The 18,831-nt window shown below is 36.9% G+C and overlaps 1 protein-coding gene across 1 annotated transcript; it reads left to right on the top strand.

The window, feature by feature from the left end:
- Positions 1–252: 252 nt before the first annotated feature.
- On the top strand, positions 253–18,629 carry znf507 (zinc finger protein 507). Its single transcript, XM_048185224.1, has 7 exons — positions 253–423; positions 3,964–6,119; positions 6,923–7,040; positions 7,592–7,703; positions 8,369–8,473; positions 11,836–11,970; positions 12,675–18,629. Exons 2-7 carry the CDS (start codon positions 3,966–3,968, stop codon positions 13,045–13,047), a joined length of 2,997 nt encoding a protein of 998 aa, XP_048041181.1. The 5' UTR covers positions 253–423; positions 3,964–3,965; the 3' UTR covers positions 13,048–18,629.
- Positions 18,630–18,831: the final 202 nt, after the last annotated feature.

Genomic DNA, 18,831 nt, shown 5'->3' with positions numbered 1-18,831 from the left:
AATTAAAAAAAAAAACTTAATTAAAACACAGACATCAACATCATTCTGCTCCAATTATGGAAGCATCTTACTCTACGGGTCTAAACTTTTCACTTCAGTATCTGCAGATCTACATAATTTAATCCTCCATTAAATAAAAATAAAAAAAATCTTAAATTAGCACTTCAGTACAAACATGCAGTACATAAAGTAAAGGAAATAAATAATTACAAAAAACACTTCTTTCTCAATGTCGTCTACAAGCGGTGGCAGGTGTTTCTGGCTGATGTCACTTTCCACGATCACGTGACCTGCAGTGAGTCACGTGATCGGCGCTCCATTCTCGCCATTTTGAGTCCAGAGTGAAGCACTTTTACACCCCAGGAATAAAAGCAAGCGCATCACGGGCACCGAGGCCAAAGAGCAGACACAATTGCCGCATCAGTAAGTAGCGCTCGGATGGTTGTGACAGTCGCATGACTCTGAGCTGTTTATTAAACGGCACAGTTGCTTTTTACGGCTCATGTTGAAGTGTAAAGTGTGCATGTGTGTGCTGCTGTTGTCAGAAACGTCCTGCCCCTTTTCTCACGTTGCGTCTCTACGGTTATCACGGACACCATGTTCTCAAACACACACACTCTTCTAAACTTAAGCTCAACTATCTCACACCGATTGATGGAGATTGATTTGCTCGTGCTGAGTATCTGTCAGTAGGTCTGACTCGTCATATCTGTTTATACTGTAGCACAGAGACACACAGCATGCTTCTTTTTTTACCCCTTTTTTTTTTGTCGATTTTGGCCTTTGTTTGTTACTTGCTGTTTGTAACAAACCCAAAATAATTTCACAATTTCTTAAGTGACACATACACACAAAGATCATGGAAAAGTGTGTCCGTGAAAGTCATTTGGGTCCAATGTTGTTTTGGACCTCATTGACTTTTATTGCACAGAAGAAAAAAAGGTCCATCTGGAAGAGGGAAAAGCACAGAAAGCTTCTTCGTTTTTAATTACTGTAGAATAATTGCATGTTCTTACATGTGTTCATACTCCACGTGTCTTTGTTTTGATTGTGTAATTCTCTTTAACTTCCCTTTAACTGTAGTTCACAAATGCAGAAGTGCTATGAGGAAATGTCTTACACATTGAAAGTGAAAAATCCTCTCTCAGATTAGGTGTGTTAAAAGTCATTCAGGTATTATAAAAATATCCCTAAAGGATGTTGTACAGTCTGTCATTATTGCAAACAATATGAATTTTCAAATGCTGTCATACTGGTGCAGAGCTGTAAACAATTGCTTCATATAGTCAATGGCCACGAAGAGTGCTATGTAGAGTGTACTGAAAGGGGAACAATATTAACTGCATAGCCTTTTTACTCATGGTTAAAACTTTATAACACAAACATAAATAACCAACACTCAACATACTTTCTTTAGCGTGGCAAATACCACATAGAGCCCTATGATTTGTGGAAAACGCAGACGGAATCACAGATCTTGCTGTAAAAGCGGGATGTTACAGAACTTTTGTATGAATAAGTCAAAAGTAGTGCTGTACAATGAACCAAATCGCAATATGGGTTAGTGTCTGAATATTAACCCTTAAATGCATACATCGGGTCTTTAGTGACCCGGGACGTCATTCACTACCCTCCTCCTCGTTCATTTTTTAAAGTTAGACATCAACCTTCTTGGTATTCCTCAATTAATTCATTATAAAGAATATTACAAGAAAAAAAATCATAAAATTATAAAAGAATGCCTTGAATTTTTGTATTCATTTTTTGTAAAAAATTGTATAGGGTCGCAAACGACCCGAGGTGTGTATGAGTGTACATATATTTTTTCTGCACAACAATAATTGAATCTTAGATGACGGAATAAGTGCAATTCACCTTTATTCCACAAGGTGGCAATGTCTGAAACACAATGCTGAAGTGACGACTCATTTAGACAGAAAACTAAATAATAAGAAAAACATGAAATGGCTCAGCGATTTACTGCAGAGCAAGTACTAAACGCAATCAAATATGACTGTAACTGTTACAGGATGAATATGATGAAGCTGTTAGCAATCGAAATATTGATTTTGAAGATGTTGAAAATTATATAATTTTGAGAATATGTTTGAGATCGCGAATGGGCTCATATTTGTGAACTCAAACATAAAACTAGCCCATTATTTGCTGAATTTACTGGGAAATGAGCTCTGACGAGGACAGTGATGATGGCAAAAAACATCTGCTCAAAATGAGCCCTTTCAAGCTCCAAAAGGTAACAAAATATGATTTATTTTATTCTTCTGTAATTGTTACTCTAATATCAGAGGAGTTTTATATTATCGCGACAGGTAGAGATCCTTCCGTGTTAGATATAGATCCGGGTCGATAAAGACCCGAATATGTAAGAATGATTGGCGAAACAGTCATGCATTTAAGGGTTAAAGCTCAAAAAGGCTGCTATTGAATATGAAGTCTGCATGTTCTTTGTGTTATTTTGTCTGCCATCTATATGTATATCACACAAGTTTTCAGACTTTGTTTAATTTCAACTTTAAACTTGCCAAAAATGTAAGGAATTAATCAATTTTCATTTGATGTTTTAAAAGGTTAACTAAAGTGTTAGTTTTATAAATTGATTTTATTACCTCCATTTTTGAAAATAAATTTGTATTTGACATTTACAATGTTTTATATTCTGTGTATTCATGACAGTAAAATAAGGTACTATAAACTTTATATAAAGGTCTAGTCAGGAGAAGAAAAAATACAGTGAAACTTCCAGAATCTTTAAAAAATACTGTGATACAGATTTTTGGTCATACCAAATGTTAATTTAGTGATTATAACTGGCTGACAAAAAAAAAAAAAAAAACATGGACATGAAATTGGGATTTACAAAAATGTATAAGCTTGTAGACTGCAGTGAAACTAAACACAATCACAGCTATATAGGAAACAGGTTTCATGAATGAGCAATTAGTACTGGTGGGCTAATACTGTGTTTCCCTGGGCAACTTTCATTATTCAGAAATATTGACGGCCGATTGCTGAGATTGACAGCCAGACTCTTGTATGATGAAATACCATAGTCTAAATCATATTTCAGACTATATGTGGTACCATATTATAACAATAAACAAGTATTATTTGAACAAACTCTCACAGAGAAAAGTGGTTTCTGCTTCAGATTCAAAAACCACTTAATCTGTCATGAAAAAAAGAAACCTCTGATTTACTATGTAGTAACTAGTGGGTGATATTTATAGTTATGTGAAGTAATGGCTATTCTTGTAAATATGTAAGGAGGGCCTCCGCCACTGTACACAGAAAGCTAATCATCTTAAAACCAGTGTTGGACAAAGTACAAAAATCAAGTATTTAAGTAAATGTACAGACACCCTAATAAAATATTACTCCAGTAAAAGTATTAATTAAGTTTTTTTTTTTTTTTTTTTTCTCCTCAGCGTCTCGCCCCCTGAAACGGCATTGTAAAAACACAGCGGTCAAGTTAAAAAAAAGCTAAACTCGCGTTTAACTTTGCCTTTTTTTTCCTCATTCCACTGCCTGCGTCTCATTTTTATAATGCAATAACGGATTTCTGAATGAACAGCTGCTTAAGAACAGTGATGTGTTCTACCTTCACGGAGCGTCACACACAGCGGTTAATCAGGCGCGCCGGCGCCTTCATGTGGTCGGATAATTTTCTTCTCCTAATACGGTTATCATTGCTGTATTGTCAACATGTCTAATTGTAACACTTGCTAACATTTTTATTCAAAATCGCAATTTCTCGATTTAAAATAATAAAATCGAGGTAAAACATAAATTCGAATTAATCTAAAAAATCAGAAGCCAGCTGTACTTTGCATTTACTCAGCATTTCTGAACTGTAAGTGAGCTGGAATTTGCTGTGTGCTCAGTTTGTGCTGCTTTATTCACATTTTCGCATTTGATCTATTTATTTATTTTTTTACGTTTCAGGAATGGAGGACAGCAGTGGTGTTGCTGTCCTAGTGCCTCACTCTAGAGGCCAGCAGGATACAGTCTTCATTCCCGACAGACGTCTTCATAGTGGCGAGGACCAGCAACGGCAGCAGCAAAAGCAGGCTGCGGACTCTCTTATTCAGGTCATTGAGAAGCTCAGCAAGATTGTGGAGAAGAGGCCCAGAAGGTGCACCGTCTCTGGGAAAAAGAGACCCATGACAACCTGTGCATCTGTACCAGTTCCAGACAGCAGGAACTGCACTGAAGGGGCCACACCTTGTAAGAGACTTAGAGAACAAAGGGAAAAGCACCCAGTACCCAGCAGCACGCAATTGTTCGAACGGGAGCCTTCGAGTCAAGGCACTCGGACAGTTACGTGTTACCAGTGCAGTATGTGTAGATTTATCTCACCTACATTGGAGCTGTTGAAAGAGCATCTGCTGCAGCATGATGAGCAGCACAGTGACCTCATCCTAATGTGCTCAGAATGCCAGTTCACTTCGAACCATCAAGAGGAGCTGGTGGCACATGTGAGACTCCACCTGGAGGAGGGCGACCATGCTAGACGCATCCTAGATGAGCAAGGCACAGCTTTGGCAAGGAGCATTCACCAAGGGATGGCAGTTTTAAAGGCAGGCAACTTGGAATCAGAGAACACGTCTACGCCGAAGAAGTGGTACAGCTTTGAGCAGAGTAGGTACCGTTGTCTTATCTGCAACTATGAATGCAGACAGCAGCGCAATTTGAAGACCCATGCATGGAAACACGCTGGCCTGGTTGACTGCTCATACCCAATATTTGAAGATGAGACAGACTGCCCTGAAATTTTACAAAGCTCCAGTCCACCTTCAGCTTCAGCAGGTAAAGAGGATACCATTGTAGTTCTCGCAGCAGTTGGAGGAAAACCTCAGACGATGCATGGCGCCTCCAGCCTCCAGCTAGAGCTGTGTAACTCACCAGAAGTGAAGGGTCATGGGGAGACGGCAGCTTTGAAAACAGTGGAGAGCAAAATGCCTGTGATTAGCCACATCTTTTCTATTAAAGACCCAGAGGAGCCCTTAGTGGAGGTCCAGGTGACACCAGAGGCACAAATGGAGCTGGAGTTGGAAACTGAGAGTCAACAGGCAAGCTCCGACAGCCTCCTGTCCTCTGCGCAGAAGATTATCAACTGCAGCGGCAACAGTGCCGGCCATGTCAATGTCATTGTGGAACGCCTTCCCTGTGCCGAGGAACCGGTGTCAAGCAAACCTCTGCTCCTCAGCCCAGAAGTAGGAGGAGACAAAACCCTTCTTGCCTCTGAGGAGCCAGAGTTAGAGAGCCAGCACCACCCCGTATACTACAAACAAAAGGAGGAGGTTGTGATCGGCTGGAATGGAGACGATCAACAAGAGGAGGAGGAGGCGGTGTCTTCGGGATCTCCCTCAGATGAAAACGTGCCACCAGTTCGGAGAAGAACTTACTCAGAGTCCCTTCGGCTGCATTCTTTGGCAGCCGAGGTACTGGTGGCCATGCCCATGAGAGCCCCGGAGCTTAGCAAAACCACTGCGAAAGGTATCCATGACCTGAGTACGCAAATCCCTGACACAGGCCAGAAAATGATAGAGATTTCTGACGCTGCCAACCCTAAGGTGTCCTCAGGAGAGTTCACCGGTGCCATTGGAGAGCCAGCTGATCTAGTTAACCTCGGACTCCAGAGTTCAAAAGATTCTCGAGATGTGCTGGTCGAGGGACCCTCCAAAGCTGGCATCAGCATGTCCCTTTTGACTGTCATCGAGCGACTGCAAGAGCGTTCTGACCAAAACACTTCAGATGAGGACATTCTGAAGGAGTTGCAGGACAACGCCCAAAGCCAACATGCTGGTGGGGTTCCAGGGAGTGTTGCTGTGCCTGCTGAAGTTTCCTCCACAGACGGTCTGGTGGAATATATAGGCGGGAGCGAGAGGCCCTACCGCTGTCGGCTGTGCCTGTACAGCAGCGGAAACAAGGGCTACATCAAGCAACACCTACGTGTGCATAGACAGAGAGAGCCCTACCAATGCCCCATCTGTGAACTTATAGCCTGTGACAGCAAGGACCTGGAGCGTCACATGATCCACCACTTCAAGCCCCGCATGTACAGCTGCAAACAGTGCACAGAGAGGTTCTACTACAAGGTAATGAGATAAACAAACCTGTCTGGTGGAAATAAGCATAAAAAATGATTTTATTCTAATGTGCCTGTTGAAGCGAAGAACGGTATTATTATATAGCTTATTTTACATTATTAGAACATTTGATTCACTCATTTTGCTCCAAAATGGTTCTGTAATTATTTACTCCTATGCTCTTTGTCTGTATGTCTGTCTTTGTTCTGTGCAACACAAAAGATGATATTTTGAAGATTGTTTCGACAATTTTTCCGCATACAATGAAATTGGAATAGACCCCTGCACACATTTCAAAAAAGACACATTTCAAAATATTGTCTTTTGTGTTGCACAGAAGAAAGAAAGACATACAGGTTTGGAACAACATGAGACATTACACATTCTTTAACTACATTACATTACATTTACTACATTACATATTAATGACAGAGGACTGAATGCTTGAAGCACTATGCTTTAGAAGTAGAATTATTTGAGAAATAAAATTCCTTTATAGCACTAGATCAAATAATTTACCAATTTACTATGTTTATTTGTTTATATTTTGAATTGATATCTTAAAATAGACTGCATAATCTTTTGTTTTCAGATGTATTGAATTATCTTTGCATTTCCTGGTAGGCATTACATATTTAAGCAGGTCTCAACTGTTCTGCGTGGGGAGCAAGTATTAATTTTTGTCCATGTAGATTGGCGTAACGAGTTTCTAATATTGGAGTGAGAGCACTGCTCTCCCTTCCACTGCTGCTTTATTAATAAACTTCCTCCTTATGAAGCACTGATGATGGTTTTATTAATACCACATTCAGAGTCAGCTGAGGAACCACGAGAGAGATGGGCATGGTATAGATGACATCAGCAACACACTGACCAATGCCGCTGAAAGCACAGCAATCGTTGAAGAGTCAACCAGGATGACAGATGAGCGTGAGAATGAAATTAATCTTTAGCACCACACAACGAAACAAAAACGGTTCACAACTGACTAAAAGCGCAAAAAATAAAATACAAATTAGCACTTTCTCCTTTTAATAATCCTTTTAAACAGAAGTACAGAACTTTTTTTTCCTTTCTTTCTTTCTTTTCACCCTGTATTATGACATACAATCTGAGTGTAATGATAACTGAAAATAAATAAATAAAGTAGGGTGGGGGCCTTAGTTCTGTCTATTGGTTATTGACTTGATTTTGGGATGTTGCACTCAATAATGAATGCAAACTTGCAGTCAATTGAGGAGGGGCGGGTCTCAATCATTTTTATTTTTAAAAATTTTACAAACACAATGTAGTATATGTATCATATAAACATGCATTTACAAAATAGGGTGTATTCTCATTTCATGACAATTGTAATATTATAAATAATGTGTGATTATCTTTTATCCCTTTTAGATCAGCGTGGTTCTGCCGGTTATTTAAAAACGTAAACTTTTGTTGTTTGTTTTTTTTATTTGTGTGTATTTCTCTTTCTTGCTCAGATTCGGTCGGTGAGCAGAGTGTTTTCAAATGCGATGTGTGCGACTACACCAGCTCCACGTATGTTGGGGTGCGCAACCATCGGCGAATCCACAACTCTGATAAACCATACAGGTTTGTGTTTTTTTTTTGTTTTTTTTCATTCTCATTACATATAAGGATAAATGTTTAGAAATGTATTTTATTGTAAATGATACATTACACAAGGAAAACAAATCAGAAAACATCAGGTTCATCAGTGTTGTAGTTTGAATAAATTTGGCTGGAAATAAAAGCATTACCAGTTATCACCACAAGGGTGCAGTGGTGCTCAGGATAAGTCTTTGCTGCCTGCTCTCATTGTGTGAAGGCCTTATGCTTATGCTGAACATGTACAAGATCTTGTTCTCTTCAATGCAAGTGCACAGATACAAACCCGATCACATGCAAGCTCACATAAACACCTCAAGCTCCCATTATGGTCTCTTTGTGTGCTCACCCATGATCATTTCAAACAGAGCTTCTGAGAAAGAGGGTTCTTTTAACACAGCCGCAGGATCCATTCAAGGCCTGTACAATGTTTTGCATTCGCCACAAGAAGCCTCTCTTCAAACGCCCCTTTCAGTGGTCTTCAAACACTCTCCTTCAAACGTTTTAACGCATAGCCGCAAACACAAAACATTACTGTGCAAACATCGGCTGACCCCACTTGACAGGTGCTCCAGCCTAGAAGGTCTCCTTTCAAACTGCGACCTTGTGCTACTCTAATAGTTTATCCTGTGCTGCATGACCCCCTCTAGGTGCTGCAGCTGTGATTTTGCCACAACTAATATGAATAGCCTGAAGAGCCACATGAAGAGACATCCACAGGAACACCAAGCCATGCAGCTGCTGGAGCAGTACAGGTGAGAGACAAACACTGTGGAAGAGCTGGTGTACAGAATTTGACTGTAGGTAGACATGGGTGTAGGGCTGTCACAATTCCTTGATTAAATTTAAGTACTGGATTTTAAAAAATCCTTGATTGGCACATTCCATGGACAAAAATCCTTGAACCGCATTATTAGACCGTTTTAAAAGGCTGCACGATAGCATAGCGCTATTGTGAATTCACAAAAGCTGTGATACAATTAAATAAATATATGCCCTCTGGGTTTAATTTTTATATATATATATATATATATATATATATATATATATATATATATATATATATATATATATATATATATATATATATACACACTACCATTCAAAAGTTTGGAAACATTACTATTTTTAATGTCTTTGAAAGAAGTCTCTTATGCTTCATTTATTTGATCAAAAATACAAATGGTTTTCTATTTTAATATACTTTAAAATATTTTTTTTTTTCTGTAATGCAAAGCTGAATTTTCATCAGCTATTACTCCAGTCTTTTGTGTCACATAATCCTTCAGAAATTATTCTAATATGCTAATTTGATACTCGGTTATTATCAGAGTTGGAAACAGTTTAATATTGCTTAATATTTTTTGGAAACTGTGATACTTTTTTCAGGATTCATTGATGAATAAATAGTCAAAAAGAACAGCATTTATTCAAAATACAAATATTTTCTAACAATATAAATCTTTACTATTACTTTTTATCAATTTAACACATCCTTGCTGAAAAATAGTATTAATTTCTTCCAAAAAAAAAGAAAGAAAGAAAGAAAATACTGACCCCAAACTTTTGAACAGTGGTGTATACAGAAGATTTAATTTAAATAAATGCTGCTCTTTTACACTTTTTATTCATCAAAGAATCCTGAAAAAAAGTATCACATTATAAAACAATATTAAGCAGCACAACATTTGTAATAAATCAGTATATTAGAATGATTTCTGAAGGATCATGTGGCACTGAAGACTGGATTTAATGATGCTGAAAATTAAGCTTTGCATCTGTGGTAGATTTTTTTCCTACGCACCTGACTTCATTAAACCGGGTGTCCCAGACACCCATAAATCTATAAATTTATACTCTACTAAGCGTACTTCAATACTTGTTCGAGTCAGCCGACGTCTCGGCCTGTTTTGGGGCACTATCACCTGATACTAAGCTCTTTAGTGCTCCTCACCTCCACTAAACACTATCACTATAGAATAGAAGTAAGATCTCTAGTGCTTAGTTTGCTGCAGCCTAAAAACCAAACAGACTCCAGACTATGCCTCAGAATATGCTTTAATCACGGCCGGGAGAGTTCTCATCAATTCCAGAGAATCTCTCTCCGAACAAAGGAATACAACAGGTTTTATAGGATTTCAGGTACACTTCACAGTCAGTATGGCATGACCTATTACTCATTATCATCAGTCTTAATACGATTGGTTTAGATTTAAGAAAAACATCTCAGTTCCTCTGTCCCGCATAAATTTAGATTAGAACAACTGAATCATCACTGAAGATCATCAAAAAATGTCTCAGGGTTAATAGTTCAGATTACTCAATAGGTTAAAACAATTCCAAAGACAATTTTTTTTTTATCCTCAAAAGGATGCCGTCTAGCCAGCACAGCAGAATGTTTCTGAATCACAACACTCAGTCCTAGTAACTATTTCTCTATTTCAATAGTTAGATTATTATTATTAGGCCTGTAGAAGAAAAGAAATGTTAGTTCATTATTAATTAATTCAAAAATTCCATCACACATCACATACATAAATTATATTTTAAAGTATATTATAACAGAAAACCATTGTTTTAAATTGTAGTAATATTTTACAATATTACTGTTTTTTCTGTATTTTTGATCAAATAAATGCAGGCTTGATGAATAAAAGAGACTTCTTTCGAAAACATTAAAAATAGTAATGTTTCCAAACTTTTGAATGGTAGTGTATATACAGTACAGTCCAAAAGTTTGGAACCACTAAGATTTTTAATGTTTTTAAAAGAAGTTTCGTCTGCTCACCAAGGCTACATTTATTTAATTAAAAATACAGTAAAAAACAGTAATATTGTGAAATATTATTACAATTTAAAATAACTGTGTACTATTTAAATATATTTGACAAAGTAATTTATTCCTGTGATGCAAAGCTGAATTTTCAGCATCGTTACTCCAGTCTTCAGTGTCACATGATCCTTCAGAAATCATTTTAATATGCTGATTTGCTGCTCAATAAACATTTATGATTATTTTCAATGTTGAAAACAGTTGTGTACTTTTTTTTTCAGGATTCCTTGATGAATAGAAAGTTCAAAAGAACAGCATTTATCTGAAATACAAAGCTTCTGTAGCATTATAAACTACCGTTCAAAAGTTTGGGGTCAGTAAGAATTTTTATTTTTATTTTTTTGAAAAGAAATTAAAGAAATGAATACTTTTATTCAGCAAGGATGCATTAAATCAATCAAAAGTGGCAGTAAAGACATTTATAATGTTACAAAAGATTAGATTTCAGATAAACACTGTTCTTTTGAACTTTCTATTCATCAAATAAAATATTTTGTACAATTGTACACATTAAATGTTTCTTGAGCAGCAGATCAGCATATTAGAATGATTTCTGAAGGATCATGTGACACTGAAGACTGGAGTAATGATGCTGAAAATTCAGCTTTGCATCACAGGAATAAATTACTTTCTGAAATATATTCAAATAGAAAACAGTTATATTAAATTGTAATAATATTTCACAATATTACTGTTTTTTACTGTATTTTTAATTAAATAAATGTAGCCTTGGTGAGCAGACGAAACTTCTTTTAAAAACATAAAAAATCTTAGTGATTCCAAACTTTTGGACTGTACTGTATATGTGTGTGTGTGTGTGTGTGTGTTTATATATATATATATATATATATATATATATATATATATATATATATATATATATATATATATATATATATATATACACATTATTTTCCAAAACCCGCCCAATTGCTACTCAAAACTAGCCCAGTTGTGTTTCAGGGGGGTCCCACTGTAAAAATCGCATTCTGGAGGGTAAAATCTGCATTTTTGGCTGGAAAAATTTGCATTCCAGGGGCTAAATATCACATTATTTGGGGTCCCTTCAACTCCTGGACATGAAAAAAAAACCATGGCAACAGTATAAAAAGTAGCCAACACTGCTGCTGCTCCAGTCTATTATAATTAGCTTAGGTCTATTTTAATTAACACAAAAAAGTTTGGATTAATTGTCAAAATAATCAACTGATTACTCAATTACCAAAATAATCGTTAGTGACATCCCTAGATGGGTGAATAATGGGTGATTATTCTGTGTTACAGGTGCTCGCTGTGTGGTTATGTGTGCAGCCACCCTCCATCTCTCAAATCCCACATGTGGAAACATGCTGGAGATCAGAATTACAACTATGAGCAAGTCAACAAGGCCATCAATGAAGCCATTTCTCAGAGTAGCCGGTGAGAAGACCCTTTATTATATTTTATGTGATACAATCTTACCAACATTTACCATGGATTTACTGTAGTATCTTGGGAGAAATATATATAATGTTGGTGATTTTGTGGATCGTTCACAGCACAATATTTCTCCTGTTTTCGTTGTTTAATAATGGTTGCATGACCGAGATCGGTCCATGAGTAAATGCACCTGCTTTGAGCTTGTGCTGTGCTGTCTATTGGCCCAGGCTGATAAATGGTCCATGTAGAGCGGTTCAAATGAGTAGCACATACTCATTCTGTTTTTGGAGCATTTGCCATTTTATGTTTCTCATACACAACAGAATTGGCAGCTCATAATCAAAGAGAGTTGAGCAACTTTGTAGTAGCACCAGTGCAACCTGTAACAAATTTTTAGTAGCACTGGCTTGAGAAAAAGGTTGCAAAATGAGACCCTGAAACATGTCTTGATTTTTTTTATTTTTTTTATCTGAGTTTCAGTCATTTCATTGAAATGGACAGTTTGAATTCACAGAACTGAATTGAACTTGTCGACTCTTCAGCTGTCTTTGCTTCTAAAGTTTAAATCTGAGAGCTCTGTGTTGTAAAACCTCTCTGTCTTAAATCTCTCATACGCAGGGTGGTGGAACTAATCAAATGACATGGTCTTATAGAAATGTAATGGCCTGACAACTTTATTTTCTATGATTTCTCCTGGGTTTAAGATCTCCTACGACGCCTCTGAAGTCAACACATGAGACTGGGATGGAGCGTCCATATATTGTCTTGACAAGAAAAGACAAACAGTCATCTGAGGTGGCTTCTGCTTCAGGTGAACAAGAAGGCAACCCCATTAGGCCATCATCCACCAGAGAACAGGCCGGCGGGGCTGTAGCGTGGCGGAGCGGTTCGGGGCAGACGCGAGCAGGTATGGAATACTGTGTGCTGCTCTTTTGCTGCTGTATCTGTGGCTTTGAGTCCACCAGTAAAGAGCAGCTGATGGAGCACATGAAGCAGCATGAGGGAGATCTGATCAGCATCATACTGAGCAAGGAGCAGCAGGGAATTCAGCCCACAGAGACCAGCAGCAGCCAGTGAAACGCACGCATTCATACATGCTGTTCTTGCATCATTTCTGCTTGGATAATCAACATGAACAATTTCAAAACCTTTTGTTTTCTATCAGTCTACCTTTTGTATTGATGTCACAGTTAGATTCCGTTACTGTTATTGACCATGAACGTGTGATTTCAGCGAAGTGCAGTCAAATAGGTAACAAATGAAATGCAATTTAGTTCAGCAGAAGAAAGAGTAACTTTTGTTGTGAATTATGCAAATGATGAATTTCAAAAGCATTGTATACCTCATCTGTTCAGAACATACATCATAGAGTCCACATATTATAAAAAAGGGGCAGCTTTTCTTGTTCACTGTAATATTATTTATATCTATATTTCTTATGTGCGTTTACCTTTAAGGAGGCACTTGCTGTGCCATATTTGAGGTGTAGAGAGACAGATTTCTTTCTTGCTGTCTGTGTGTCAGTGTTTGCATTGATATTTATCAAACTAATTTATTTTATATGCATGTTCCCCTCCGTTATGTTCATACAAATTAGAAAATTTGTTTCTAGTTATCGTCTCATTTTTTGGTGCTATTGGTCTTGCGCTCAGAAATGAGCGAAAGAAGTCATCATTGGGAATGTATCTTAAATTTGTATATAAACATTATATAATGAATTTAAATGTTCTCATTGAAACAGCACAAATGTAAAATTGGCCCCATTTAATTAACTATTAACTGAAACATGCAGCAGGAAAAACTACAAATAGATATATGTATATAATATTATTATTATTATTATTATTATTACACATATTAAAATCCATATTAAGCTATTACAAATTTAAAATGCCAAAACTTGAAGACGTGTCTCACTTTTAAATATCCTTCCATTTTTTTTATGAGTAGGTTTTTTTTGTTTTTGTTTTCTGCTGCTGTGATGGTAAAAAAAAAAAGAAAAAAAAGAAAAAGAAAAAAGCTACAATTTATAACTTGGTCATGGGTTTAAAATGAGATTTATCCAGAAAAAAAGTAGTAGTAGGTTATTGGGTTGTCACAATAGCAGCGATAGTATCACGATACCAAGTATCTATTATAGTGTGGATCCGTCATTATTGCAGGGGCTGTTCTGTTGTGTTAATTATTTACATTTCACACAAAAAAAGGTTGTTTATATTGTTTATTATTCTTATTAATACTGTAATATAATTATAGTATTATATAGTTTTGAATTTTGAATTTTTTCATTTTCATGCAGCATTACAGTGCAGTTTTCACAGAAACTCATAAAGCCAAAGCTTAAATTTTGAAGTTTACTTTAAAATTATATCATCAGTTATGAATATGAGAATTACAAATGAGCCCGAAAACTCTACGTTCATACTGTGACCAGCATCACATTCAAGTGTGAAGTGGTTACGGTCCTGAACTGACCTGCATGCGCAAAAGTACAATAACAAAGAAGCATTTACGCGTTCATTTATAAGGTGATGTTCCACGGAAGCCAGCGAATTTGTGTGCAAGCGATAAGGAGGACGCAGATGAGGAGAAAGACCGCAACTTTTTTCTTATACAGTTTTTTCCTCAAGTTTTCGACTGTCACCATAATTCTTATGAGTATAACAGCTCAACGTCTCTCCACTGACTAACTTCACTTCCCTCTTCCATATTCACCAAGGACTACCATTATGTAAAACATTTGGAGTCCCATAAGCACAGAATTGTGATGAATGTTGATCTAGAGTGACATAAAAGGCGCATTATGTCCAATGTGGCTGTTCAGACTGAAGTCGCATTGCAAAACATCAAACCTGTATCTGATTTAGGACCATATATGGAAGTGGACCAAATCAGAATCGAAAAGATCAGATTCCATGTGATTTGTGCTGTTCACATTGTTATGAATGAAACAGATCCAAGTCACATATGAGCAAAACGAATTTGAGCCAGTTTTGCCTGTGGTTTGAATGTAGCCTAAAGTCCACCAAACTCATCACAAGGTGCTCGTGCGGATTGCTTTCACGTTGTTTTTTTTGGCATATTGATGCTTCAGAAGGACGTTTTTGGCCATTAAATATCTGTGTTTTTGCTTTATAATACACTGTCAAATTAAGAGTAATTCATCTTTTAATTCACGTGTTGATTCATTCTGATGCTCTTCGTCCAGTGTCCTGTGTGAATGTTACTTTAAGCACTGGATTACAATACATGCCAATGCAATGCTGAAAATGAGCCATGGGTGCCGCTCCACAACTGAGTTCGGCTTAAGTGCATCACAGTACTGTTTATGATATACTGGAACGCCGCCGGTATTTTGAGGCTTGGGCATCGTGATACTACCTTAGCACCGGTATACTATGCAACCCTAGTAGTTGAGATTTTGCTTTATCACTACCTCAGATGTGCTACTTTTTGTCCCCTGCTCTGTTGACCTTGGCTTTTGATCTTAAGGTCCCTCAGTCTGATTTTATATGCAGCATATTTTCCAAGGAATGATTTGCATACACTTAATGTTTGTATGTCAACAGTTTAAAATGCAAAATTAGCATGATTTAAAGGGCATCCATAATTCATGCAGGCTCCACACTGCCCAGAGAAATTAACTCTTAGGAATTGAATAATAGGAATTTACATACACGATTATTATGTTCTGAACTTAATGTACTAATTTACAATTCAAACTGCAAGTGTCACAGAAATAGTAACATGGTCTGCATATAAATCATGTTACCATATGCATCATAATGAGAATGGATAGGAAACATTTACCAGTATTGAAACTGCTTTCTCACTTTAATTCAGTGTTTTGCCACATAAACAGCTGTTGGGTGTTTGTTGTTTATGTGCGTAATGAACACTTGCTTTCCAAGTAATGATATCAAAGAGAGACTGAGCTTCATAGTAGGGCTGCTCGATAATGGCAAAAGTCATAATCACGATTATTTTGGTCAGTATTTTAAATCACGATTATTTAACGCTATTATTGGTCGGTGATATGATCAAAGTCTTATTTCATGATATGAATCATTTTAAATGTCAGTGAAATTTCTCAATTATCGATACTTCATCAGAAACTAATACTAGGTTAATTATTATAAGTAAAAAGTCCTCAAAACGGTTACAGAAGTCAAGTAAACAGTCAGCAATAAAAATAAGAACAAAGAAACTAATTACAAACAAAACCGACTTTGGGTTTTTCAGGAGGATGTAGCCCCAATATACTTAAAGCGAAGTTCTTTTTCATTCTTCGTTTACGGGTAAAACAAAGTTCAAAATACGTGAGTAGCGATATACTGTAATCAAACATCTCAGGCCGTCCACACTGCTGATAGCGACGGTTAGATGAATATGAAAAAATGTTGCGCGCTTTCCTCTCAGTAACAAAATAAATACAACAAAATTGAGAAAATAGCAAGGATTTTTTTTTAATAAAGCATAAGAAAAGCATCTGATCATGGCAAGGTGGATATGTTTGTTTGCACAAGCTCTATAATTCGGCACTCCAGTAAAGTCACGTCGCATTTATATTATAACACTTTATAAAATAGATTGCTTAAAATCAAGCAGCTTTAACATATTAAACACAAAAAACTATGTCAGTCTTTCATCAGAAGTACAACATCGTTTTCTACTATGAAGCAGCTCTCCAGTGTTCATGTTTTCACTCGCAAACGTCTGACTTCTACGGACTCAAGAGGAGAAACGAACTGGAAAAGATTTTCCAAGTGAAAGAAGGCGGAGCCTTAGCGCACACCTACCTTACATAATAGCCACATACCAATGGTAGTATTTCTTTTCCAGAAAGTTCGCTTTGGCAAGCTGTTTCGAACTTCCAAAATGAGCTCCAAACGAACTTCGCTTCAGCCTGATTTTGCTTGAAATGACGTCACATCAGTTCATTCTTCGATTTCGTATGGAGTATATCAGGGCCTTAACAGTGGTATTCAGATAAGTAGCCTACAACAGAAATTAAATGCTCAAATGTAAAATAAGACTCCTGTATACATTAAATATAGACTAATTCTTATTTAAAACAGAAGTTATTCATTCAAGAGCAGTGAGTGATTTTGTCTTTTCTTGTTTGATTAACATTAATCACTGCAACAGTCATTAATGTTGGCTGCTGTCACTTTAAGAGCTGCACGGGTCCGGTACTGTTACACACACGTTTAAAACACCCTTTCTCAAATGTTTTTAAATGCATTCACTTAAGACATAACTGACTGTGTTTATGAAGATACTTATCAAAACGGCATTTCGACATATTTGTGTGTAGTAAGATATGTGACCATTTAGGCGCTTATCTGAAGCCAACAGTATACTTCGCTTATGCGCGTTCCGCCGCATCTCTGAGCGTGCATACAGGAGGCCACCTAGGGATCAGAGTCTCTTTCACGGCCTAATGCTCTTTTAATAACACTGTTAAATATCGAGCATGTCCTGCAGTTTAGCAACAGTAGACTGCATTTTACATCACTCGCTTATTTGGCTGATTTGGATGTTAAGTTTGGCTTGGGGAGGAACGAAAGTGCTGGATAGAATGCGGCAGCAGCACAATAATTATTTTACCTTGATTATCTTGTTTTCATAATCGCTGGAAACCGAAATACAAATGCAATTAATCGCACAGCCCTACTTCCTAGAAAGTCCATGTTGTTTTCCAGCTGCATTTCATTTTTTTGTATCACTCTGCTGACGTAGTCCAGAGTGATCATGAACCTGCCATTTGGTATTATCCCTTTTCTTTTCTCTGTCTGTGAGCAGGAATTGGCAGACACCCTGTACACATTGTATTCCAGCAATCTGCTTTATTTAGAGTCCTAGCCGTTGTTTTTCACATTTCTTTCTAGAACAATAACAATACATCTGGAATGTATTTTTTCTAAAGATGCACAATACGTTTCAAGTATTCAGCTTCTCTGCATTAGCAGGGCCTAGTGAGATAATTGTGTTGTCTTTCACAATGAGTCAGAAGATTTGGTAATCATCATGAGCACAGCCTCTCAGCCACAAGTGTGCCTTCCATTTCAACAACCTCATCTTTAACGGAGCTTCAGACGAGTTCAGAAAGATATAATACATTTTAAGCCAAGTATATCGAGTGCTTTGGCATCTTGGATTCTGTATAATGTGCCCTCAAAATCGTGTAATGTATTCGGTCACATGGTACTGTAAAACGGTTTTGTATGTGACTTGCTGTATATATACTGTAGAAAACTGACTTTTTTTTAGAGGAAATCTATTTTTTAAAACTTGTATAAACACTACAGACAGAAAAAGAATCAAAAGGAAAACAATTGAATCAAAAAAAGACCTTTGACTCACCAAAGTGCATCAAAGGGAACGGTTGGCATTCGAAACTCCAAACAAGAACATTGTGTAACATGCTTCTATGCCAAAGGAGAGAGGAGGGGGGAAAAAAAGAAAAAAAAAAACTTCTGAATTTTACAATCTAAAGGCCTCTCAGTGCTATTTTCCTTTTCAAGCACCCTTTTCAAGTCTCAAAGGGCCCTGTTTTGATAGTAGTGTTCCGTTCACAATTATTTATTTGTTCTTTTGAAACTGTAATGTTATGTTTTTTGCCAGTGTATTTTTGGTAATAAAGAATGTGAACAACAGTCATCTGAATGTGTCTTTATTTAGTCTTTAGAGTTAGCAAAAGCAATGCTCTACCCAACAAACTTCAACCAGTGGCCTCACTTAAGAAATGCACATAAGATTGGATTTTTTTTTTTTTGTTGAGCAAAGCACAAAATATAACATGACAGCTCATAAAAAGGAAGGAACCAATGACATATACATATATACACACACATACAA

The sequence above is a fragment of the Megalobrama amblycephala genome, linkage group LG3 (genome assembly GCF_018812025.1).
Source record: "Megalobrama amblycephala isolate DHTTF-2021 linkage group LG3, ASM1881202v1, whole genome shotgun sequence".
Taxonomy (NCBI): Eukaryota; Metazoa; Chordata; class Actinopteri; order Cypriniformes; family Xenocyprididae; genus Megalobrama; species Megalobrama amblycephala.
This window is presented reverse-complemented; position numbering and strand designations above follow the sequence as displayed.